The 22,217-nt window shown below is 45.3% G+C and overlaps 2 protein-coding genes across 2 annotated transcripts in view; one reads left to right on the top strand and one right to left on the bottom strand.

The window, feature by feature from the left end:
* Positions 1-6,640: 6,640 nt before the first annotated feature.
* On the bottom strand, positions 6,641-18,516 carry DHFR (dihydrofolate reductase). Its single transcript, XM_084225981.1, has 6 exons — positions 18,412-18,516; positions 17,910-17,959; positions 16,367-16,472; positions 15,333-15,459; positions 8,399-8,514; positions 6,641-6,800 (listed from the first exon to the last, which is right to left on the bottom strand). The coding sequence occupies exons 1-6, from the start codon at positions 18,495-18,497 to the stop codon at positions 6,713-6,715; spliced, it is 573 nt and encodes a 190-aa protein (XP_084082107.1). The 5' UTR covers positions 18,498-18,516; the 3' UTR covers positions 6,641-6,712.
* A 67-nt stretch (positions 18,517-18,583) lies between these two features.
* Positions 18,584-22,217, top strand: part of MSH3 (mutS homolog 3) — a 90,948-nt gene continuing 87,314 nt past the window's right edge. Inside the window, exons 1-3 of the mRNA XM_084225980.1 lie at positions 18,584-18,697; positions 20,770-20,893; positions 21,514-21,722. Of these exons, the coding sequence (XP_084082106.1) occupies positions 18,596-18,697; positions 20,770-20,893; positions 21,514-21,722 (435 nt within the window). The 5' untranslated portion in view covers positions 18,584-18,595. The remainder of the gene's footprint in view (positions 18,698-20,769; positions 20,894-21,513; positions 21,723-22,217) is intronic.

Below are 22,217 nucleotides of genomic sequence, written 5' to 3'. Positions count from 1 at the left end.
CACAGCTGCTTGCTTGTTCAAATTCTTCAAAGGGGATTATGGTAGTGATGTAGAGACATCAGTTGAGAGGTCTAAGAGAGAAGTGGAGTGCTATGTTTTGTGCTTCAAAAATAATGATCAAAACCAAACAGAAGGAATTAGGAGTCTGTGAAGTGTCTCACAAAAACCCCATGCGTGCAGTGTAAAATCTAGAGAAGAGCCTTGTTATGTTATTGGTTTGTTTCCCAGGCAATTTGGAGGCACACATGGCACTGTCCCTGCTCCGTGGGCCTGCCAGGCTCTGGTGTGACCCTCTGCCTCCAGGCAGATCATGCCAGCGCCCAGGTATCTCCTGGTTTCCATCAAGCATGCTTTGATTAGCTATTTAGGATGTGGAGTTTTCTGCCTGGATAAATAATCTCTCTGAAGTGTTTGGTAGTTTATTGCCAAGTACTTCGATTAAAAAACTGAGAGTGTGTGGGAACTGCACTTGTGACACTTGCAGGAATAATTGTGGCTGGTGACGGAAGCAGGGCTCCCTCTAACAGCTTTAGAGAATATATTGCAATAAATGTCTTGTTCCACGGGCACCAGCCTTTGCAATGTTGCACAATTCAATGCTACCTTCCTGGCTGCTATAAATCAGCAGGCTCAGGGGATAACTATCTTTTGCCAGCTCCCACAGTCTGTGAACATCCTTAGAGTAGAATCTTTCTCATACACATGTTTATAAATTGTTGTTTAGATTGCAGCAGAACGTTGGCTGTACTTTTATGTCTGGAGCAGTTTCTAAAAGAATCTGAATTACATACTACGAAAAAAATATAGTGAACTGTGCAGAAAGGAGGTGAAACTGGTCTGCAACAAAAGGAGAAGAATTTACATGATTCCATTGGAAAGATAACCATAATTTCATGAGAGCCACTGAGAGTCAACACTAAAGAAATCAATTTTGACCGGCTGAAATAGCAATATGCACAAAAATACTCAGTGAGTAAAGAACTCCAGTCAATTGGGTTGCCTTCTACCATGATAAACATCTGAACAGGCATGAGAAAAAAAGGATTTAAAATTAATTAGAAAACAATGAATCTTTCTAAACTTAGATATGTTACATTAATGAGGTTTTCCACCTCCCACGATGATGGGACCAGATCTAAATTTTAATCCTTTTGAGTAAAACCTAACAAAGGAGGTATAGTGATTAAAAGTGCTCTTGTGAAAATGAAGCTCTTTTTCCAGCTGTTTTCACAAGAAATCATTTCCAGGAGCTTTTTTTGGACGTGTTCAATGAGCTACTGATAACAGAACTAAAAAGACTAACACTTCAAAAGTGCTCCTTAGTACAACTGAACAAGCTTTAGTGCAATTCAGAGGCCCAATCCATTTTAAGTTATTGAGGTGAAGCAGGCATCTCCAGTGAAGGGCTGGTAATCCATCCACTGGGACAGCTGTCCGAAACCAATGTGAGTGTTCCCAGCAGGGTTTTGTGCGGAAAACTGCATTTGGAGGAAGCATGAACATCAAAATGTTCTGTTTTCATGCAAGTGTCCATCTCAATTCAATCAATTACATAATTTATAAATGATTTTATGGCTTTGGATAATGGTTTGCTTACTGAAGAAGACTCTGCTTGGCCTTAGGAACTTGTTAAACTGAACTGCTCAAGATAGGAAAAGAGATTGATTTAGGCCTCCATAGGTAATGGTGTATCATTCATTTATTGCCCTCTCAGGTTCTGTTTATTCTCAGTTTGCATTTACTTTTCCTTTTTTTTTTTTTCCCACATCAGGCATCACTTAACAAAATATTTATTTTCATGCCTACACCTTTGTTTACTTAGGCAAATATATGGCCCAATTTCAAGAAAAACACTTCACCACCACTTAATCAGAAATAAGCACATACTTAAAAGACATCTATATGAAATACCTAATTTCTCTTGACCATCCCAATTCTCTGAATTTCTGTAAATTTTCAATCCAATGGCACAACTGAAGAGATAAGGAACAGAATGGCGAGGACTACAGCTCAAGGACTGAAGATGACATACAAATTCTGTAGCTAAACCATCAAATAATAAAAAGAGCAAAACAAGATGAGAAAAGATAATCTACTTTAAGCCACGCAATTTAATTGGAGATGAACAGACAACTTTTGCAATGTAAGCCATTGTCCAAGTCACTCGAAAAAAAAGTCCTGAAAATGTAAAGAGACCTCTGCTTAAGAGCTCATCTATTCTTTTTCCAACCATGTCAATTAATCTAACAAAAGGCTTCTTGTATGAATTTTGCTTTGATGTTACATCTCCGAAAGGAGACACAGCGATCTGCAGAGAGCAGAGGGTAGAATAACCCAGGATCACCCCAGAGCCAACTGAAAACAAGTGCAGGCAGGGAAAAGAGCAGGTTTCCCACATGCAGTCCCAGACCCGAGGAAGCAGAAGAGCACTGGGCTCGGCACAGCGACAGGCCCTGGGCACGGGAGGCTCTGGGATGGGACTCTCGCTCCCGGGTGTAGATAGCAGCTCCAGCGGAGGATTTCTGTGGAGCTGACAAAGGCAGTCACACAAATGCCCAAATCCTGAAAATTCCTCTCTAATGACATTCTTTGTCACAGCATCTTCAAGGTGCTAAACCCCGCAGCACTTTTAAAATGTTTTCTTAGTAATTATAGATACAGGGCAAACTAACACGATAAACCACGTATCCTTCTGAGAAACATCAATTTCCTCTTCTCAGCTCTCTTTCTTCTCTTCCACTCTTCTGTTTCAGGACCTGGCTCTTCAGATTTTTCAGCCAGCCTTACCCTGACTTGGTTGGCTTTATTCCTACAGCCCTTCAGGGCAAGCAGAGACAGCTAATGCACACCTGAATTACAAGAGAGGCATCTCCCAGTTTTGTACTTCACCAGGCTTTGTTGCCTCATCTGTCACCTCTGCTCACCTAATTTTCTATCCTGATTAAAGAACAATGCTTCCCTCCAAGTCAGCTGCTGCCTCTGCCTGCTACCACCTTCTGCTAGCATAACTTTTTAACCACTCAGGCTAAGTCTGGGTTTAGGTTTAAGTCCTCAGCAAATTAGCAGTTGTCTGATGAAGTCAACACAATTGGCTGTTCCCCATTAAGATGTCATGTCAAGTGCTACCAGTGCTCTCCTCAGATAACCTGAATAAGATAATCATTGCCATTCTCCCCTTCCTGTTTTTCCCCTGCTCTTCTGTATAAATACTAATAGTATTTTATTTGCTAAATTAGCTAACTTATTTTTCAGAGTGTACCTTTCTTTTCCACGGATTGCTGTCCACGATAGAGATTTGTTGTTGGAATGTTCCCAGCTCTGACCTTGAATACACTGTGGCTCTAACACTACCGAAAACATCAGCTTTCTACAGCCAAATGGAAATCGCTGTCCACTGTCAGATAAGAGATAATAAGTAATAGAAAAGCAATAAAAACATTTATGTTTGTTTTTCACTTTTTATGCAAACCCTCTGGTTTTAGCTATCTTGTTAAATCTAGTATTAGCTTTGAAAATTAAGATTTTAATATGTTTGGAACAGTTTGTTCCTGGTAAAGCATAAATGAGGAGGATTAAATTATACCTATATAGACTTTTCTTGGTGATTGGTAATTACACTGTCACTCATGATGCTGCTCATTGCACTTAGCTGCATGGAACTGGGTAAAAACATGACATTTCCCCCTGTACTGGACATAATGAGAATCTATGGCTTTTCAAGGAATTATTCATCAATGAGGTACAGGAGTAAACAAAACACGGGGAAGATGCATTTGGAACACAGGTTTTTTTCACTTCAAGCCACAGTAGGACTTATTTTTATCGTGGGTAAGTAAAGGGGCCAGGTAACCACCCTCACAATACACTGAGAGCAAACAGTCTGCATGTGCTTGCTGAGCACACAGGCTCACACCCTTCTGCCCACCCATCCTGAGACAGTCTTTAACCTGGGTGTGGGTAAAGAGTGGTGCCAGGGCTGTCTGTCCATGGGGTGAACATGATTTTGGGTTCAGCTTCACTGCAGTCAAATGCATTCTCCTAATTCTTGACAGGGCTCTGTATACTGAAAAGCTGTGGTACAAAAGGTGCTGTCCCAATGCACTGCTTCTACTGAAAACCACACCAAACAAAAATGGATCTTTGTGGCAGAGAGCCACATTGAAGCAACAGCATTATGTTCTGAAAAGTTTCAAGTAGGAGACAGAAGTTCGCATTTCCACGAAACGTCAATTACCTTAATTTGTTGTTGTATCTGACAAAGGACATAGTTAAATCTGGAGAGGACTGAGTGAGTCCACAAAGAATCAAGAGTAACCACTTATGTTCTCAGCAGGCTTGTTTTTGCACCCAAGTTAAAAGTTCTTTGAAACTGAAATGATGCTGCAAAACATCCTGGCCTCAGTGAACCCTATCTCTGCACTTAGGCACAAGGTTTCTAATATATGTTGGCCTCAGCCAACATTGCATGAAGTCTTTTCTCTCACTTTTAATAAATGTCAGCTGTCCTAAACACAGTACTTTGCAAACTGTCAGAGCTTTCAACACTGACCTATAACAGGTATGTTTTAAACACTTTCGGGAGGTTATTCTTTTGCCAGGGTCACTGTGACTCGTATTTGAAAAAAAAAAAACAAATGACATCTCCCTGGTAGCAGTCTCTTTCCTCCCCTTCAACAATGTGCTGTCAATTTAAAACTCTGGAGACTTCTTGCAGCATTATGTAAGCATAAACTTGTTTTTATCGATTGAGGTAACATCAGCACACATGGAACAAGAAGATCAATACAGGGAAGTGCTTATAGTTTTAAAGGAAACAGAAAACTGAGACAACTCAGAGCAGGTGCTGCAACAAATATGTGTTTTATCAGCTAGGTGTTGTAGTGAAGTGCCATGGGAAATTCAAGCAGTGCTCATAGCTGATATTCTAAGGGAACATCAGTGAAAATTATACCAGTTTATTTAATATTTTTAGTCTTTTTGTATTTAACTATATCTAATATTTAAACAGAACTGCTCCACTATTGCTTATAATCCATATTTGTCACATAGACTATTCAAAATCATACTGATAAACAAACTGCATCTTTACTGATAATGCTTGACAGGAACATAGAAACACAGACTTTTAAGAAATCAATGTATATTTTCTTCCACTTTGAAGGGGATGCAGTCAAACTGACAGTGACTTTTTATGAGAGCAGCAAAGCTTTCACACAGCTGTGTGAAACCTAGGGAAATATTAAAAACCCTGAACCTAGAGAAATATTAAAGCTTCTTTACCAGATTTTGCTGGGTTTGTGTGGCCAGGTGCGGGGAGCAGGGGGACTGCAGGGGTGGCTTCTGTGAGAAGCTGCTGGAAGCTTCTTCCCCCGTGTCCCATGGGGCCAATGCCACTGGCTCCAGGGTAGAGCCACTGCTGGCCAAGGCTGAGCCCACCAGTGCCACTGGCGCCTTTGGGACAACAGAGTTGAGAAGGTGGGGAAAAACCCGTGGGAAACAACAGCTGGGGCAAGAGGTGCTGGGAGCGAGGAGGAGAAGAGCCCTTGCAGGGCAGGTCAGGCAGGAGCCGCTCAGGCTGCCCTCAGCCCATGGGGAGCCCTGAGGAGCCCACACTGCAGCAGCTGATGCAGGAAGGAGGGTGTGATCCCGTGGGCAGCCCCTGCTGCAGAGGCTCCTGGCATCACCGGGGGCCCCACAAGGAGAGGAGCCTACCCGGAGCAGGTTCTGCAGCAGGACTGGTGATCCTGTGGGACACACCCTTAAGTGCGAGTATAAGGATAAAATGTTTCTAAAATCATGGAATATTCAGGGGAGTTAGAAAGGAAGGACAGGCCTGGTAGGCCCTGGGAAAATGTTAGGCTGCACCTGTATAATCATTTAATGACTATGATGATATGATTGTTAGAGACAATGACTGTTTGTTAATTGGATATAATTATTGTTTAACAGTAACAAAAATCATGAGAAACGATGTTGGGGTTGGATGGAAATTACAAAATTCATGCTTGGATGAAATCAATGTATACAATAGAACAATATAAGTTTAATAATTAATATGTAGTTATATAACGATAAGGGTATAAAAACGTGTTCATCCTGAACCCATGTCGGAGTCAGGTTTGGGTGTGTAACTCTGACACCCAGAGCTCTTAATAAAAGCACCTGCATATAATCATTCCATGATTATGTGTTCCTGAACACTAACAACAGGTCCTGGATCAGTGCACCCCTCAAATGCTGCATGAGACTTCCTGATCCCCCTTCCCCTGCTGGGCTTGCTTACCTTTACTCTACACCAATACATTTTAAAGGCTGTTGTAAATGTATGCAACACCCCAGTCAAACTTGGGAGGATTGGTGCTTTCTCAATGCTGCGCATTTTGAACAAGGAAAGAAATACTAAACCCCTTTGTTTCAGTAGAAAAGCCCTGAGACAGTCTAGTGCCTTTCCTTATCTGTGGAATTGTCAGGGATGCTGCCATGGACTGTAAGATCAGTGCAAGGTCTCCTGAAACCGTTGCTGTGGAATTGCTCAGACCCCCTTCGGCAGGGTGTACCTTCAAAGAGTGGGGTGTGGTTTTTGGAACCATTCACTACTGAGGTATTTTACCATCAGGCATGATTTTCTTCAAAATTTTAATATACTTTTACACTCAGTAAAACTTCATGGTTTAAAATACCTGCCCTTACACAGAAGTACAAAATACCTCCCTTATTGTGCCATGACAGTTTTTTCATATACTTCAAATTTATACTGGATCCCATTCTCTTCTTGGATATCAGCAGGGACACCTGGGTACCTAGGGAGAGAGGAGAAGAAAAAGGAAAAGCCAACAAGCAGGTATGAATATCGTTATGATTCACCTGTAATTCATCCAATCAACTAGAAAAGCAAGTTGTTTGGAAAAAAAAAAAAAGAAAACATTGTCTTTTAGAACAGGTACACCATTTTTAGGACTCATATTAACTACTATCCATCATTTATATGCTCATCTTTTAGACCAAGAAAGCATACTCTGACACAAAACAACACCCCTATTTTTGGCTTACAGAAATATCCAACATTTTTTATTAAAACCTCCAATATGTTATTCAAAATGTCAGCCAAGGAAGAAGAGATTATGGAACACTTTGGTTTTTTCTTCGCCTTGCTTTTCCTAAGTTGGTTTAGAGGAAATGCTAAGGACAAGGCTTTTTATAAGTCTGCAAGAGATTACTAAACAGGTGACTGCTACCATAGAAAGAGTTCCTCAATATTCCAGGCTTTCTAAACCACTTCTTATTAATAGACGCTTTCAAAAATCTTTTCATCTCCCCGCAAAAGAAGAAGAATTTTGTATGAGTAATACTGACTTTGAGGGAGAGATACATTTTAAATTTATTTGGTAAGGTTTGGCATCATCAGGTTTCCACTTCAGTGAGGAAATTACCTGTTATTTTACAAAATCATGTTCTAACACCAATGTTCATTTCAGTACATCGGCCAAAAACAACATAGAGCTAGGAACAGCCAAGAGGGAGCATTGGGTCAGATCTCAGGACACTCAAACGAGCACAGAGTAGTTCACAATATATTGGAGTTGGAGAAGATGACTCATCCTCCCCACCCACCTTGTCTGTCCTGCATCCCTCTTCCCTGCCTATCCTCCCCCAGAGCTGTGCTAATCCATTCCTGTGCCCCCCGAGGAGAGTCTCACTCCTCATACTTTCTATTTCTTCCATTGCTGCTCTGTAACCAGCTGAGAGCCAAAACAGGAGCAGCAGGAGGAAAACAGGTCTGGTCCTCCCTGGTTTTGAGGTAGGTGTCTGAATTTTTGCTGCTCCTCAGTGTCTGTAATCTTGTTGGAGAGGGCATAAAAGCACAACTGGAATATGACAAGGATAATATAGAAGAAACCACAGTGAATGGCAGAAACTGTAAGTTTTTGTACACCTTTTCCTACTGCATTTATTAGGAAGAAGTAATTTTCTCAAGAGGGAAAGAATAACCTTAGAAATACATAAAACTCAAGCCTCTACACCCAAGTCCATTTAATTTGTCTTTGGCAATTTATAAAAGACATTCAGAGGCCAAATACTATTTACTAACAACATAGTGAGAGTTACAAAGCTTACTAAATATATCAGTAATTCTAAACCAGGAAACAATACGAAAAATCTTTTTTGCAGCAAATAGACACAGACAATTCTTTACTGTGAACATCATAGGAAAGGTGAAGAACAGAGCAAGTTCCATGAAAATCTGCGTAGAGTGTGGTGCCATTCCAGGTTGTAAGTGAAGTATGATTCTGGGGAAAAATTCACCTCAAACTCAAACCAACATGGCCTTAATATGACCCTTAAAACATTCAAATTAGATTACACTGAAGACAAGCCTGATACTCATTTTGGTACTTACTCTGTTAGAAGCTTGTAGTCTTTATGGTCAATTTCTGGAAAAAATGTGTCACTTTCAAATTCTTTCAAGATTCTTGTCACAAACAATCGATGATGAATTGGCTTCTCCATTGCTGCCTTTGGAAACAACACAAACTCAGTCACAATTTTATGTATCACAGGCTTTTAGCAAAGCCGTGAAAATTACACTCTGAATCTCCTCTTTTAGACTCTGCTGAAGAGCACTTTCTAAAGGGATAATTTCACCCTGTGTCAGTTCCACCTGGTAAGTGGCAGCAATACCTATTCTCAGAGCCTGGGGTATCTGACAGAAGTTAAGAACAAAATTTGAATAGCCCTGTGAGAAGAAAGGAACAGTAGGCCCAGTAGCAACAAGCAATTTCTGAATCACACCTCTTTGGGAGACAGGAAGGTTTAAGTGGTGAGAGATGCCCACACCTCAAGGTAATTTGTTCTGATGCTTAATATCACTGCTAGGGACTTGTGCTGTATTTTTTTGAATTCCAGATCAATCTATCCTTTGGTTTAACTTCAAAGTTGGATCTCTGGATTTTGGCAAAGTGATAACAAGTGCTGAAAGCTTTTACATTTCCGAGGTCCTTGGATGAAAATGTTCTAAGATAATGTTTGTTTAGGTGAGGTTCTCACCTACAAATTCAGGACTTAGGAATATACATTTTGTTTCAAGATCAAAAAATGGCAATTCTTCCAGACCTTGTGGGCATTAAAATAACCCATGAAAAGCTACACTAAGGGCTGGTGTTTTTTTGAAACATTTTTGAAAAGCTTGTAGCTGTTCCTCTCTTTCACTTAAACTGGCAATGAGCAGTGCTTTTTGTGGAAGGTGACTCACCATGCAGCAGGCCATTAGGAACTACTTCAACAAGCACAGGAACCAAGTAATAACAAATGGAATCCAATAAAATTAATTAACCACTGCTGAGAGGCTAATTTGTAGAAAAGCTGCTCTACTAGAGAACAGTTAGAAATGAAAGACGTAAGTCACAGCACACAAGCATTGAACAGCATTGAACTGGTGTCCATCCAGTTTGTACACAAATACTAGTATTTTTCTTTATTTAGGGACAGGGAGGTAAGAAGAGTCACACTTGCAAAATGACAGAATAATAATCTGCTTCACAAATAAAAACATGTTCTGTAAACAGAGACACTTTGGCTTTGTAGTAGAAGAACAAATCAACTTCGTATCCAACCCTGTGGGGAATTCAGCTTTATCAAGAACTCTCTACCACCACCAGGGAGGGACCAACCAAAGGCAGCGCAAAGAAAGTTAAATTTAATCCCAGGGAGACCAGGTGGTGACCTCTGTTCTAGGGAGATGGTTTCATTAGCTGAATGAACCAGCCAGCTGTGTCACTGTCCCACATTCACAAAAGAAGTGCAGACACTTCCTCAGTTTGCCAGACTGGCTCTGGAGGCTGTGTGAGTAGGTGGCCCGTGAGCAGTAAACAGCAACAGAAAAGAGCTTGGGGAAGAGCAACAGGCTCAGGCTGATTTCAGGCCACATATTGCTCCTCAGCAGCTGTCAGTGGCCAGTGCCTGGCAGGGAGCATGCCCCGGGGCAAGGACAAACACACTTTTCCACTTGCTCTGCTCTGTTCAGGGCAACTTTCCCCAGCTTTGGGATTCCAGGATGCACTTAAATCAGCCACTGGCTGCCATCCTGACCCGGCCACAGCCTGTGCCCATAGCCCTGCCTGGTCACCCCCAGGCTATGCCTGACCTGGTTATGATCATGGGGCCAGACCCTGCCCCATGGACCTGTCCCACCACCCTGAGCCCTGCCACTCCAATTACTGCCCATAGGGACAGCTCCTGTTCCTGTGGGAACACTTGGTCCCCCCCGTTCTCCAGAGGAAACTTCAGAAAACTTCAAAGAAGTAAATTCTGTATCAAACACAAGACCTTCCACAGGGGGAGCCTCCAAAGGAGCCTGTTCAGGGAGGCCTGGACTCTGACACTGCCTCAATGAAATACTGCTGAGGACATGGCAGGGTAGCAAAGGAGTTTGGTTATAGTGCTGTCCTTTCCACAAGGAATAAAGTAGGTCCTCACTGATATTCAATCAGTCTTGCCCTGTCCATCCCACTCCATTGCCTTCACCACTTTTTTGGGACCTAAGAGAAATTAGAGGAGGCACAGAGCTGAGCTGGTGGAACGCTGATATACTCACTCAACATCATAAAACCATACCATACACATAAGGAAGTTGACACCTGGGCCTGCTGGTTTCTGTGGATTGGTATGTGATGTGTGTGCGTTTGTTGTTGTTGGTTTTGTTTGGTTTTTTTAACATTGTATTTAGTATTTAAGGATGTGATGGATTTACAGGTCCTATTCCTAGTAAAACCTCAATGTTGTTTTGACCGGTCTAAATCACACAGTTTAAATGTAGTTAAAAGACACTGATACAATTTGTATTGAGTGGACTCAGAGTAAGCTGGTCTAATGAAAGGCGTCCCAGTCCATGACAAGAGGTTTGGAATGACATGAGCCTTTAAGCCCTTTCCAACCTAAACCCTTCTGTGGGCCTCTGATCCCCCCAGGATGTCCAGAGAGAACTATTTTTCAGAGTCAAGGCCAAGACTTGAACCTCTCAAGAGACAATACCTCCACTCAGGTGCAGCAGTATCTTAACTCAGAACAGAAATCTGACTTTGAAATCACAGGATTGTACAATCTCCAGGATTGGAAGAGACTTCCAAGACCACTGAGCCCAACTGTTAATGATTCTTCCAACTCTCCCCACTCACCATGCTTGAGGTGTACGTGGGAGCAGCTTTGATATCCATGAATGAAATTTCTTGGGGATGAAACAGAGCCAGAAGCTGTGCTCTAGTACAGCTGATGAGCTCTAACAGCTGTGAGGGACTCCAGGGCCAGCACTAAAGAGTGAGCCAGCACCACAAGCCCCCAGCACACAAGAAGCACTGACAAGCCAGCAGACAGCCCGCCAAACACGAAGTGCTCACACAAAATCACAGAGTGCCTGCAATGATGTGTAACAGCTTCACAACTGCTGGGCTCCTCCTTCCTCATCCAGGCAAACAACAGCACTTCCAGCTCCTCCCGGAGCTCAGGAGATCCAGAACAGTGCACAGGGGATGCAGATGGCATTGCACTTATATCCAAGCAAATTAACCTGGTAAGCCTGTGCTATCAGAAGATGAAAACTTCCCTGGGGGCATTGCTACTGCCCTGTGGCTACATTAGGAGATAATAAACCTGATGAGGGACCAGTGGCCAGTCAAATTCAAGAAGATGACACCCACATGAGTTTTTCTGAACCCTCACTGAACTGATGGAGCTGTTATCAATCTTTCCTGCTCTCAATTGCCAATACCAACACTCCACCCAGCCTTTCCCTGTCCCCACTGATCCCCATTTCCCTGTTGCAGAGGTCAGGTAGGTTTTCCTACAGTGTGTGAGCACAGCATCAGTGTGGCCTACAAGAGGACTTGGATGGCCACCACAGCTCACAGAGGGCCTGAGGCAGCTGATGCCAATCCTCCCACGCCCTAGAGAGAACTGTGTCCTTGAGAACCAAGGGGCAGTGGGACAGATGGCCGGAACCAACAGAGGGATGCTCTGTGTCCTTTCAAATGTTTACAGCTTTGGCTCTCCCTCCTCTGCAGTCTGAGGAGGAAAAGGATGGGAACAGCAGCAAACCCCTGCCTCCATCCCACTTCTGGCAGGCAGCATCCTGTCCCCAAATGCCATCCTGGAGCACCTGCTGTAGTACCTTGGCTTGCCTCACTTACTAAAGGCTGGACAGGGCACTGCAGCCACCTGTACCTGAGACTGATTGGACACCCGTGTCCCAAAGGTGCACTCAGACAGCAGGGCAGCTGCTGCCCCTTGGCCCAGCTCCCTGGATGAGGACAGGTTGGGCTGGTGCTCCAGCTCGCTGCCTGGGCCAAGCAGAGGGCACAGCACGGCAGGTGTCCAGACATCCTGGATGGCCCAGGGCACCCACCAGGGGTGTGGGAAACAAAACCAGCAAAGGCCTGGAAGGTCATGGCACACTCCCTGCTCATAGAAACAGGCTTGGAGGTTTGTTCCCAGAGCTTTGTGACAACAGCCCTGATGAGGTGGAGCCCCCCAAGGCAAACTGTTTAACTGATGATACGTGCTAAGGCTAGGAGCTGTTAAAGGGCTCCACAGGACAATATGCCCCTGTCTGAAATGGGCCCTGGAGACGTTGTCTGGCAATGGCAAAGCTGCTGCTGCAGCTTCTGACCCTCACCGCCTGTGCATTCTGCATCTGCTTTCTATTCCTTGGAATCCCACTCCAATGGAATGTCACCGGACTGAGCTCACTGTGCCCAGGACCACAGATCAACCTGGGCACAGCAGCTGCAGTGCTGTCCCAAGAATCCTCACATCTTCCCACTCCTCCTCTAACAGCCACAGCAGCCCCGACAGGCTGTCAGAGCACATGGCTGCCTGTGGTTCCACTCTGTAGTGATCCTGATGGAAAATCACTGTGCCCCAAGGAGTTAGCAACCCACAGAACAATTACCCTGCACACACCATGCTCCTTGCACACAGCATGGCAGGGTCACACAGAAAACCGTAACAGAGAGCCTGGAGGCACATCCCACTGGGAACCCACAAATCTGCCACCTGCAAGTGCTTCCCCTGGTCTAAAAGGGCAGCAAAGAACTCTCCTGTGAACATTCTTTCTGTTTGATGGTAGAAAGCATAAACAGACTTGGTTTTCTGTAAGAGAGTCCTGTAACAGCCTGAATAATCAAAATGGGGTATGTCTTTCTACAGACAAGCACAGACCTGTATTAATGAACAAAATCAGATCTCAACCTTTGAGCCACACAAACTAGTGAAATCAAAATAGTGCTTTAAAACCAAATACCTACAACTACCGAATAAAATTATTTACTTCAATTACCAATTGCTATTTTATTTCCCACACATTTCTACATAGTATAATGGAAATACTCCTGTAAAATGCTTTGTGCATCTTTTAATACAGGCACTAAAAATATTACTTGTAGTTTTGGCAAATATGTATGGTCCCCATAAAACCAATTCAGTTAACATCACAAAGGTAGTTTGAGTGCAGAAATCTGCATGAAATGGTCAGATTTTTCCCGAATGTATTTACACTTTTCTTTGCAATGTCTTGAGCAGATGATTGAAAGGAAACAGCTGAAATTTTAGAACCACAAAAGGGTTTGGGTTGGACAGAACCTTAAAGCTCATCTTGTTCCAAGGGCAGGGACACCTTCCACTGTCCCAGGGTGCTCCAAGCCCCAATATCCAGCCTGGCCTTGGGCACTGCCAGGGATGCAGGGGCAGCCCCAGCTGCTCTGGGCACCCTGTGCCAGGGCCTGCCCACCCTGCCAGGGAACAATTCCTAATTCCCAATATCCCATCCATCCCTGCCCTCAGCAGTGGGAGCCATTCCCTGTGTCCTGTCACTCCATGCCTTGTCCCCAGCTCTCATGGAGCCCCTTTAGGCAGTGGAAGGGGTTCTGATATGTCCCTAGAGCCTTCTCTTCTCCACATTGGACATTCCCATCTCTCACAATGCTTGTCCATGTCCGGGGTAGCCAGGTCTCCTTTACTTTACACACTCCCTTGTACTGATCAGTACAAATAGTACTTTCCAATTTATTCTTGATCAAACCTGCTGAGTATTGGTGAGTAATGGTCTAAAAAAACGCATTACTTTCTTCCAAGTATCAGAAGCCTCCAAGACAGATGCTCTTGAAGAAGCAGCAGAAGCAACAGCTCTTTACAGCTGAGCCTGTGTCAGGGAAGGGGCAAATGCTGCTGCTCACAGCTGGCTCTGGCTCTGCCCTCTGTGAGGAGAAGCCCTCTCCAGAAACCCTCTGCATGGCACAGGCACTGTCACGGCAGAGAGCCTTGCACTAGCATTGCGCCAGAGTCAAACCATGACAGAGCCAAGGACACTTCTTCTGTAGGATAACATCTGATTTTAGGCTGAATGCATTTCCACATGGAAAACATGGTGGACTTCACCATGAGGAACAACAGTGCTATTTCACCTCACCTTCTTACAATCTTAGCAATCTCTAACTACCTCATTGCTTTTACTATGAAAGATGCATTTCCTCACACAGAGAGGTTCATGAAAAGCACAAAGTGTAAAGGCAAGAAGTACCAGCAAAATGCATTTTCCTACCCCGTACACAGGGCACAGTATCAGCCCAGACTCCGCACCAGGTGCATTATGGCACTGTCATCACACATCTCACATCCGAGTGCCCAACAACAACTGCAGTGTATCTCCCAGCATGCCTGTAATGACTACAGGACGGCAGCACTGTTCCTTTCACTGTTAAATAGAATTAGCTTTACAACTCTTGACCCAGGGAGCGGGAGCAGTAGGAACACTGCTGGATGGGAAAGCAGAGTGAGTGCGACCTTTTGTTGTGTGGTTATCTCCTGTTATTGCCGACACCATGACCTGTCAGCTCTCTCTAAATCCTATTTTCTTTTCCATTTACATGTACAAAGTGTCATACTCTGACTAAACATACTGGAGCACTTTTCCTTTTTTTTCTTTTCACACCCTTTGCAGGGTCAGTCAGCAATCTCAGTAAAATAAACACAAAAACATGGGCTCAGTAAAATAAACATAATAATATGGGCTTTTTCTGAAGAATCCAGCAATTTAGGTTTTATGAAAAGCTCTCAAAAGCACAACAACAGTGTGACACTGGCCCACTGGCAAGAGCAATGTTCAGCTTCTAGACAGGTATTCTGAGCTTGAGAGTTGAGATCCTACTCTCTGAGACCTGTTCTGTTATAATCACTGCAGTTTGCTGGTAATGTGAAGGGAAAGCACCTCCTAAAGCAGCAGTAATAAGAACTTCATCCTCATCCCATCACAGAAAATGAGTAATTTAGGAGGAGGCTAAATGTACCTTGTACACTGAAGTGCCTCCCACGATCCAAACCATGTCTACTTTACTTTTTAACTCTGGTGAATCCAGAAGAACTAGAGCATCATCCAGACTTTTGGAAAGATAATGTGCTCCTTTCGGGGTTTCCCTAGAAAAAGCAAAGCTCTATTACTAATAAATCAAGGACAATTCATCATGATCATCAATACACTCTAAACACAAAATATGCTCTGCTGAATTAACAAATAACTACATGCTGCACGTCAGTTAATTATTTTGAAGTGCCTGTTATTGCTAAATTATGTTAGAAGTCTCATCTGACTGTAGGATTGTTCAACAGATCATAGCTTAACTGTAATTTAGAAGGCATTCTAAATAAAGAATATGGAATTTCACAACATGTTTCTGAAAAAGTGTAACTGAGAAATTTACGTATCTGTAAGATAAAGACACAATCTGTAAATTAAACATAGATCATTCAATACAGATAATGAAGAAATTAAATGTAGATTTTGAGTTGATTTTCAGAACGTTCATATTTCATTCAACAAAACCAGGTGAAAAGGCCAATATTGTCACATAATCACCTGCAAATCCACCAACACCCTCCAAAGCAATGAAGCACTACAAGTGGACATTTGTGTTTAAAAATATTTGCGTGAATGTGGGTGATGCATTCGAGAAGTGAGTTCTGAAAAAGGACAGTTCATCCACAAATGCTAATAAAAATGAACTTTGGGCCACCAGTGTATGCAGGAACTAGAGAAATACAGTTAAATACATGAGTCAGAAACACTATTGAAAATTGTCAAATGGTTTGTGAGTAGAGCGAAAAGCAGTACTCATGATGCCAAGTAATGACAATTACCTTGTGAACAAATTTTTAAATATTAAAAATTAAGAGTAAGGTAGTCATAACACTCAGAACAGCAGAAATGCTTTCTAAACAGATATCAAAAATGCTACATTTTGAACTGCTATGTGCTGTAACACTACAGACATTTTTTGGTGCAGGTTTTTAGTTGTTTTACAGGGCCCTTATTTATCATACTTACTTGAGCTCCCTGCTGAGCACAATATTAATCCTGTCTTTTAAAGGACGGTTCTTCTCAGGGATGGAGAACCACGTTTTTTTACCCATTATCACTGCATTCTGTTTACCTGAGCAGGAGAGAATTGGTTTGAATTCTTTAGAGACACTGATGATCTTCCCCTGCCTTTCCAAGCCCCTCTGCAGCAGTTAGCAAAAGCACAAGCTCAGGCCCCAGTTCTCAAATGAGAACTGATTTATAAACCCACAACAATTTCTAGGAGAAGAACCACTCAAATTAAATCTAAAGCCAAAGTGCTACAGGTGATCAATCACACCCTAACATTCACACATAAATATAGTTTCTGACCAAACCCAAGCATTCACAACCTGATTACCTCTCATATGTAAACCTGCTAAGGAAAGGAATGTTTCTCTTTATGAGGAAAAGGAGTCATCAGAGAAAAAAACACAATGCCAACATGGTCACTCTTTCCCTGTTGTTTCCAGGCTGAGACACAACAGAGGCAAAGCTGACATCTCTGGTGTGAAGATTTATTGCAGCATAATCCATTAAGAAGTCTGGTTATGAAGCACTTTACCTGCCTAGCATCTGAGATCACAGCTTATCAAAAGATCTGCAGGCAGGACAGAGCAAAATGTTTCTTTGTAATTGTATTTCAAACATCTTTTTTCTTGATCACAGCTTATTTCTGGCAGGTAAGATGCAACTTGCAGACATCTAAAAAGACTTACAACTGTCAGTTGTGTTCTGGCCTTTTTTAGTACATACAGGGTTACAAAGGGCTGAATCAGGTCTTCTAAACACATGTAAAGTCTTTCACTCAGAACTATTTCAAAATGAGATCAGGCATTCCTTGTGGATTATGGAACAGACATTCAATTCAGAAAATTTGAGAAAGTCTCCTAATCAAAACAGAGCTTCAAGGCAGGAAATGGAGTAGGGCACCTAATCAAAACAAGGGAATGGATCAAGCTGACCAGAAGGGAATTTTGACCAAACGATTAGTTTTAACAGCATAAAAAACGCCCTGAACAAGCCATGGAAAATTGACCGTGTTGACAAACAACTGCAGTACTTCTGCTCTATGCTTTGGACTTTCTGGTGCATGGATTTGGCTCAGCACGAAGAAAACTCGGCAAAATTACTGTCACAAGGGTCAGAGGGGTGGGTGGAATGGCCAAGGCTGAGCCACAGCAAACAAGTGAGATAAGCGCATGCAGCCTGCAAAAAAACTAACCACCTCTGCTAATTGAGCAGCTTGTGAAAACCTTCCCATTTTAACTTGGGAGTTTCGGTAAAGACTTGTTAGGTAAACTTTAGATGAAGTTTTCTATTCTTCTGATGAAAGAAGGCCTTGAAAATTGCTCCCTAAGAGGAGCAATCTGCATCTCCTCTGAAATACCTGCTTCATCTTCTCTCCTCATCTAGCCCGAGCGATTGCGAAGGGCTGAAATGCTGGTGGGATTTGTGAGGGCAGCAGGGAAGCGGGCCAGGGCAGGGCCAGGCCGAACCGAGCTCTGGTGCCACACACCCCACACGTTACCTTCCACACGGGCCGTGCTCGTCATCCGCTGGAAGTACTTGTACTCATTCCTGCCGGGGAAGCACGGACTGCGTTACAACGTGTCCTAAGAATAAGTTCTCTAATGCATATATATTTTTTTCCTTTTTTTGTTTTTTCCCCGCAAGTTCTTTAATTTCAACGAAAAATCCCCCCGTGATGGGTGCGTTGCCGGAGGCCGGGGAGAGGCGGCTGGACAGAGCTGAGCCGGTGTGTGGCCGAGACGGGACCTTTGTCCCCCAGCTGTGCTCGCATGAGCGATAACCTGCGGCCACAGCATGAGAGAGAGCCCACGCGAAAAACAACCCCACAGCCGCGCTCCCGCCAAGCCGCCGCTTTCCCGCCTCACAGAGCATCCCCTCAGACACCACAGCTCCCAGCGCGCCCCGCGCGGCCCCGCCGCGCCCGCCCGCTGCCGCGCGGCGCGGGGCACGCTGGGGGCTGTGGTGCGGGCGGAGGGCGCAGCGGCGGCGGCCCGCGGTACCTGAGCGGCGGCCAGGGCAGCTGCCCGTCCTTGCCGATGCCCATGTTCTGGCTGACGGCCACGATGGAGTTGAGCGAGCGCGCCATGGCCGGGCCGCTCCGCGCCGGGGCCGTGCCGGGGCGGGTCGGGGCGGGCCGAGCGGGCGCATCCGGCGGGAGGCGGTGCCGCGGCGCGGGGCCCGGCCATGCCGCGGGGCCGGCGGGGCGGCGGGGGCGCGGGGCAGCCGGTGCTGAGCAGGTTCTTCGGGGCGGCGGCGAGCGGCGGCGAGCACGGGCCCCGCTACACGGTGCGCGGGGCGGGGCGGGGCGGGCACGGCCCGCCATCCCGGTGTCCATCCCGGTGTCCATCCCGGTGTCCATCCCGGTGTCCCTGACCGGGGCACGGACACTGCGGGACTGGTTGCCAGCTCCCGGCTGTACGATCTGTGTGGGCACTGGTACTCGGGGAGCAGCCTGGCAGGGTCCAGGGCAGGCCCCAGAGAGGGTTTGGGCTCTGCAGCGTGTGCGTGCTGGGCAGAGCCTGCGGGAGCTGGGCCGGGCAGGCTGCAGAAGGGAACACTGACAGGGGATCCGTCCGTCCGTCCGTCCGTGCGAACATCCCCGGGGCTGCCGGAGCACGGGCCGGGCTCTGCTCGGTGCCGCCGGTGCCGGCAGCAGCAGCGGCGGCCGTCAGAGAAAGGGCGGCCAGGGGCAGGGCAGCGGGAGGAAGAACTCGTGTCCGTGGAGGGGCAGAGCCCTGGAACGGCTGCCCGGGGAGGGCCGGGAGTGTCCCTGTGTGGAGACATGGCAGCCCCAGCCGGGCACCTGCCTGTACCCCTGACCACGGCTCCCTGCCTGCGCAGGGCTGGGCAGCTCCACAGGAACCTCCCAGGCCCAAATCCCCTGGGATCCTGTGATGCAGGATGTGCCTGTTTCAGAGGAGCTGCAGCTTGGCACAGGTTTGGTGATCTGGGCAAGGCCAGCATGTTGGTTCATGTCACTGGGTCTTTACTCCAGTGTTGATTCCCTGTGCCTTCTAGTTTTGCAAAATGTGGAACTTACTAAGATTATCATGAGTCAGGATGTTCTCTGAGGTTTGATCTTTGTGTTCTTTGAAGCCTGATCAGCCAGAAGTGAGACCTGATCAGTGGGACAGGCAGCAGCTGCATCCCTTAGTCAAGGGCTCCTACAATTAGCAAGTTTTAGGGATGTAAATCAGGATGTTGTTGTACATCCCCTGGTGCCTGGCAGCCTTGTGGAAATGCTCAGGGCAGTCCCCAGCTCAGCCCTGCAGGTCAGACAGAGCCCGGCTGCGCTCCCCGGCCCGGGGCACTGCGGGCACTGCGGGCACTGCGGGCAGGGCTGGGGCAGCCGCGCTCTGTCCCTGTGCGAGGAACGCGGTGATGGCAGGGAGAGGGCAGCGCTGTGCGGGAGCAGCCCGGGCACCCGGCCTGCCCAGCACCCCTGCAGCGGCCAGGGCTCTCTCCTGGGTCTCACTGCTGGCCTGTGCCACGCTGAGGAACGAATCCCATTTTTGGGCAGCTCTGGCATGCAGTGAGTGAGCTGTGCTCCTGTCCCCTGGAGCTCAGGTGACTCGGGGTCTGAGTGCAGTTGGGTGCAAGGCCAAAGAGCCTGCGGTGATACAGATCCTCCCTGTGTCACCACTGGGAAAAAGCCCCTGTGTCTCTGCAGGTGGATTTAATTCTGAGTTTGTATTTTCCACTCTCTCTGTAGTTACTGTTTCCAGCCTCTTCTTGCCCTGGAAGGGTGTTTGCTTTTTTTACCTGTGACTCAAGTCAGCTATTTTGGTCCAAATATATTTTGAAAGGTGTGGTTGCATCTTTCTGCCCTTGTAGAATAAACTTCCTAATTAGTGTTAATTTGGTGGTATTTAACAGTGGGCTTGAAAACTGCTACTCATGTGGGCTGTGGTTTAGTGGAGGTTTTGAGTTTACTTGGTGAGGCTAGAGTTCCTTCTTAGTTCTAAGGAAATTTAAATTCCATGGTTAAACCATCTGAGGTCACGATATGAAATGTGGATGCAAGCTGCTGAAAGCTCCTGTTGTATGCTTCTCTGCAAAGTGCTTACGTTCTGTTGGATTTACAAGTTCCTTCTTCAGATTTAGTCAAGGTTATTGCAGAAGATCAATGATGAAACAGCAAAATTGGTGCATTTTCTGTTTACATAGTGTTCTAAATGCTTATTTCAAAAGACATCTAAGGAGAAGGATGGTCCAAACTCCTCCAGTCTGGCCTAGAGCAATATCAGGGATGGGAGGTTGGACTATTTTGCCTTAACTTATTGTGAAGTTGCTTGTTCTCTTTCAGAGGACAGCAAACAGAAAAGTAACTGAACTTATACGTTTAATTTACATTTCAGGCTTCTAAATGTGGCACAAAAAGGAGCACATCTACTGAAAGCAATGAACCCTGTGAAAAGAAGACCAAGGCACGGCAAATTACTCTGGAAGAGATCTGTAACCCACTGAAGACTCAGGATAAAAGTGAGTTGACTGTTAAGAGACACTCAGGCATTGGCAGCCAGGAAATAAGTTTGTCATTGTCAGCTGCTCTGTTGCTTCAGAAATGCCTGAGTTTCATCTGGCTTTGAGCAGAGGATTTAATAAGTTAATGCTGGTATGAAAACCAGTGAATGTAAAATTCATTATGTTTCAATAGAAAGAATTAGCCTCTTGAGTTTCAGAGTGGGAACAGTATTAAATTTGTTGGTGTGATGCTTTGAAGTATCACTAGTACACCCTCAAGAGGCAATACTGTCTGCTTAAAGAAGTGTATTGAAAGAAAATCTGCTTGATTCCCAGTCTTCTTAGCTAACTGTATGGCTGTGCAGTTGTCAGTCCAAAAAATCATGATGCATCTCTTCCCACATAGAGAGAAGCACACAAGTGAGGAATACTGGTTTTCCAGGGAAGTTAACCAAGCTGTTTAAGTGCATGATTCTGTCAGGCTGGCAGCAATACTGCAGTGGGAGAGGAGAGGGAACGCAGGGAAGAGAGACATGGAGCAAAATGGTTGTGTCTGTGCTTACTGATGTTCTTCTAATAGACATTCTCTTTTATAAAATAAGTTGCTAATGTGTTTTTGTTGTGAATTTTCACCAAAGAAGAACCTCAGAAGTGTGAGAAGTCCCGTATCTGTTTGGAAACTCTGGGCAGGCTGAGAGAGTTCTGCAGTGATTCAAACCAGCAGTGTGCCAGCCTCCGGGAGGATGGCTTTCAGGAGAAAGAAAAATGTCCCAGTGTTACTGGGAGGAGCTCAGAACTGAAAAATTCTCTTCCATCTTGGGACAGCGGCCCAAAGGTGGCCCAGAAGGTATGCAGAGCTTTGGCCCTGTGGGGTATGTGGATTGCTTGGTATGAGTTACACAAGCAAACTCTGGCACAAGCTTCCCTTTGTGCTCCTGTGCTCTGATGTGGAGTGGTGCAGCAGAACCCCACAGACCTGTGTTTGTGTACAGATGTTTTCCTGAAGCTCCTTGCATGGTGAGCAGGTTGGCTGCTCTGGCTGCTCAGTGATACCATTGAACAGCAGCATCCTGAGGGAGCAGAAGCCCTGTTGGTGTCACCTGTGCCTGTGAGGGAAGCTGTAACACACTAATAACACATGTTCAGAGAGGCACTTGGCTCAGCTTGCATTCACTCCCAGATATGGGCTCTCAAACTTCCAACAGGCTTTCTTTGTCAAAATGTTCTGTAGGGTTATCACGAAGACGTTGCTTAACCTAGTTGCTGGTAAATCTAACTAGTAAAGGTATCACTGCTTTCTCATCTGCAGAAGGTGGGGGTAGCTTACACAAAAAATTGTCAT

This window comes from Fringilla coelebs (assembly GCF_963513975.1).
Source record: "Fringilla coelebs genome assembly, chromosome: Z".
Lineage (NCBI taxonomy): Eukaryota > Metazoa > Chordata > Aves > Passeriformes > Fringillidae > Fringilla > Fringilla coelebs.
Note: the sequence above shows the minus strand (reverse complement) of the source record. Positions and strands in the feature narration are given on the sequence as shown.

Excerpts from the sequence above, each read along its gene's own strand:
- DHFR (XM_084225981.1), bottom strand. The coding sequence starts at position 18,497 with ATGGCGCGCTCGCTCAACTCCATCGTGGCCGTCAGCCAGAACATGGGC. Across the intron at positions 15,460-16,366 it reads GTGCTCAGCAGGGAGCTCAA|GGAAACCCCGAAAGGAGCAC; the intron begins GTAAGTATGATA and ends TGCTTTTTCTAG. Across the intron at positions 8,515-15,332 it reads GAGGCACTTCAGTGTACAAG|GCAGCAATGGAGAAGCCAAT; the intron begins GTACATTTAGCC and ends TTGTTTCCAAAG.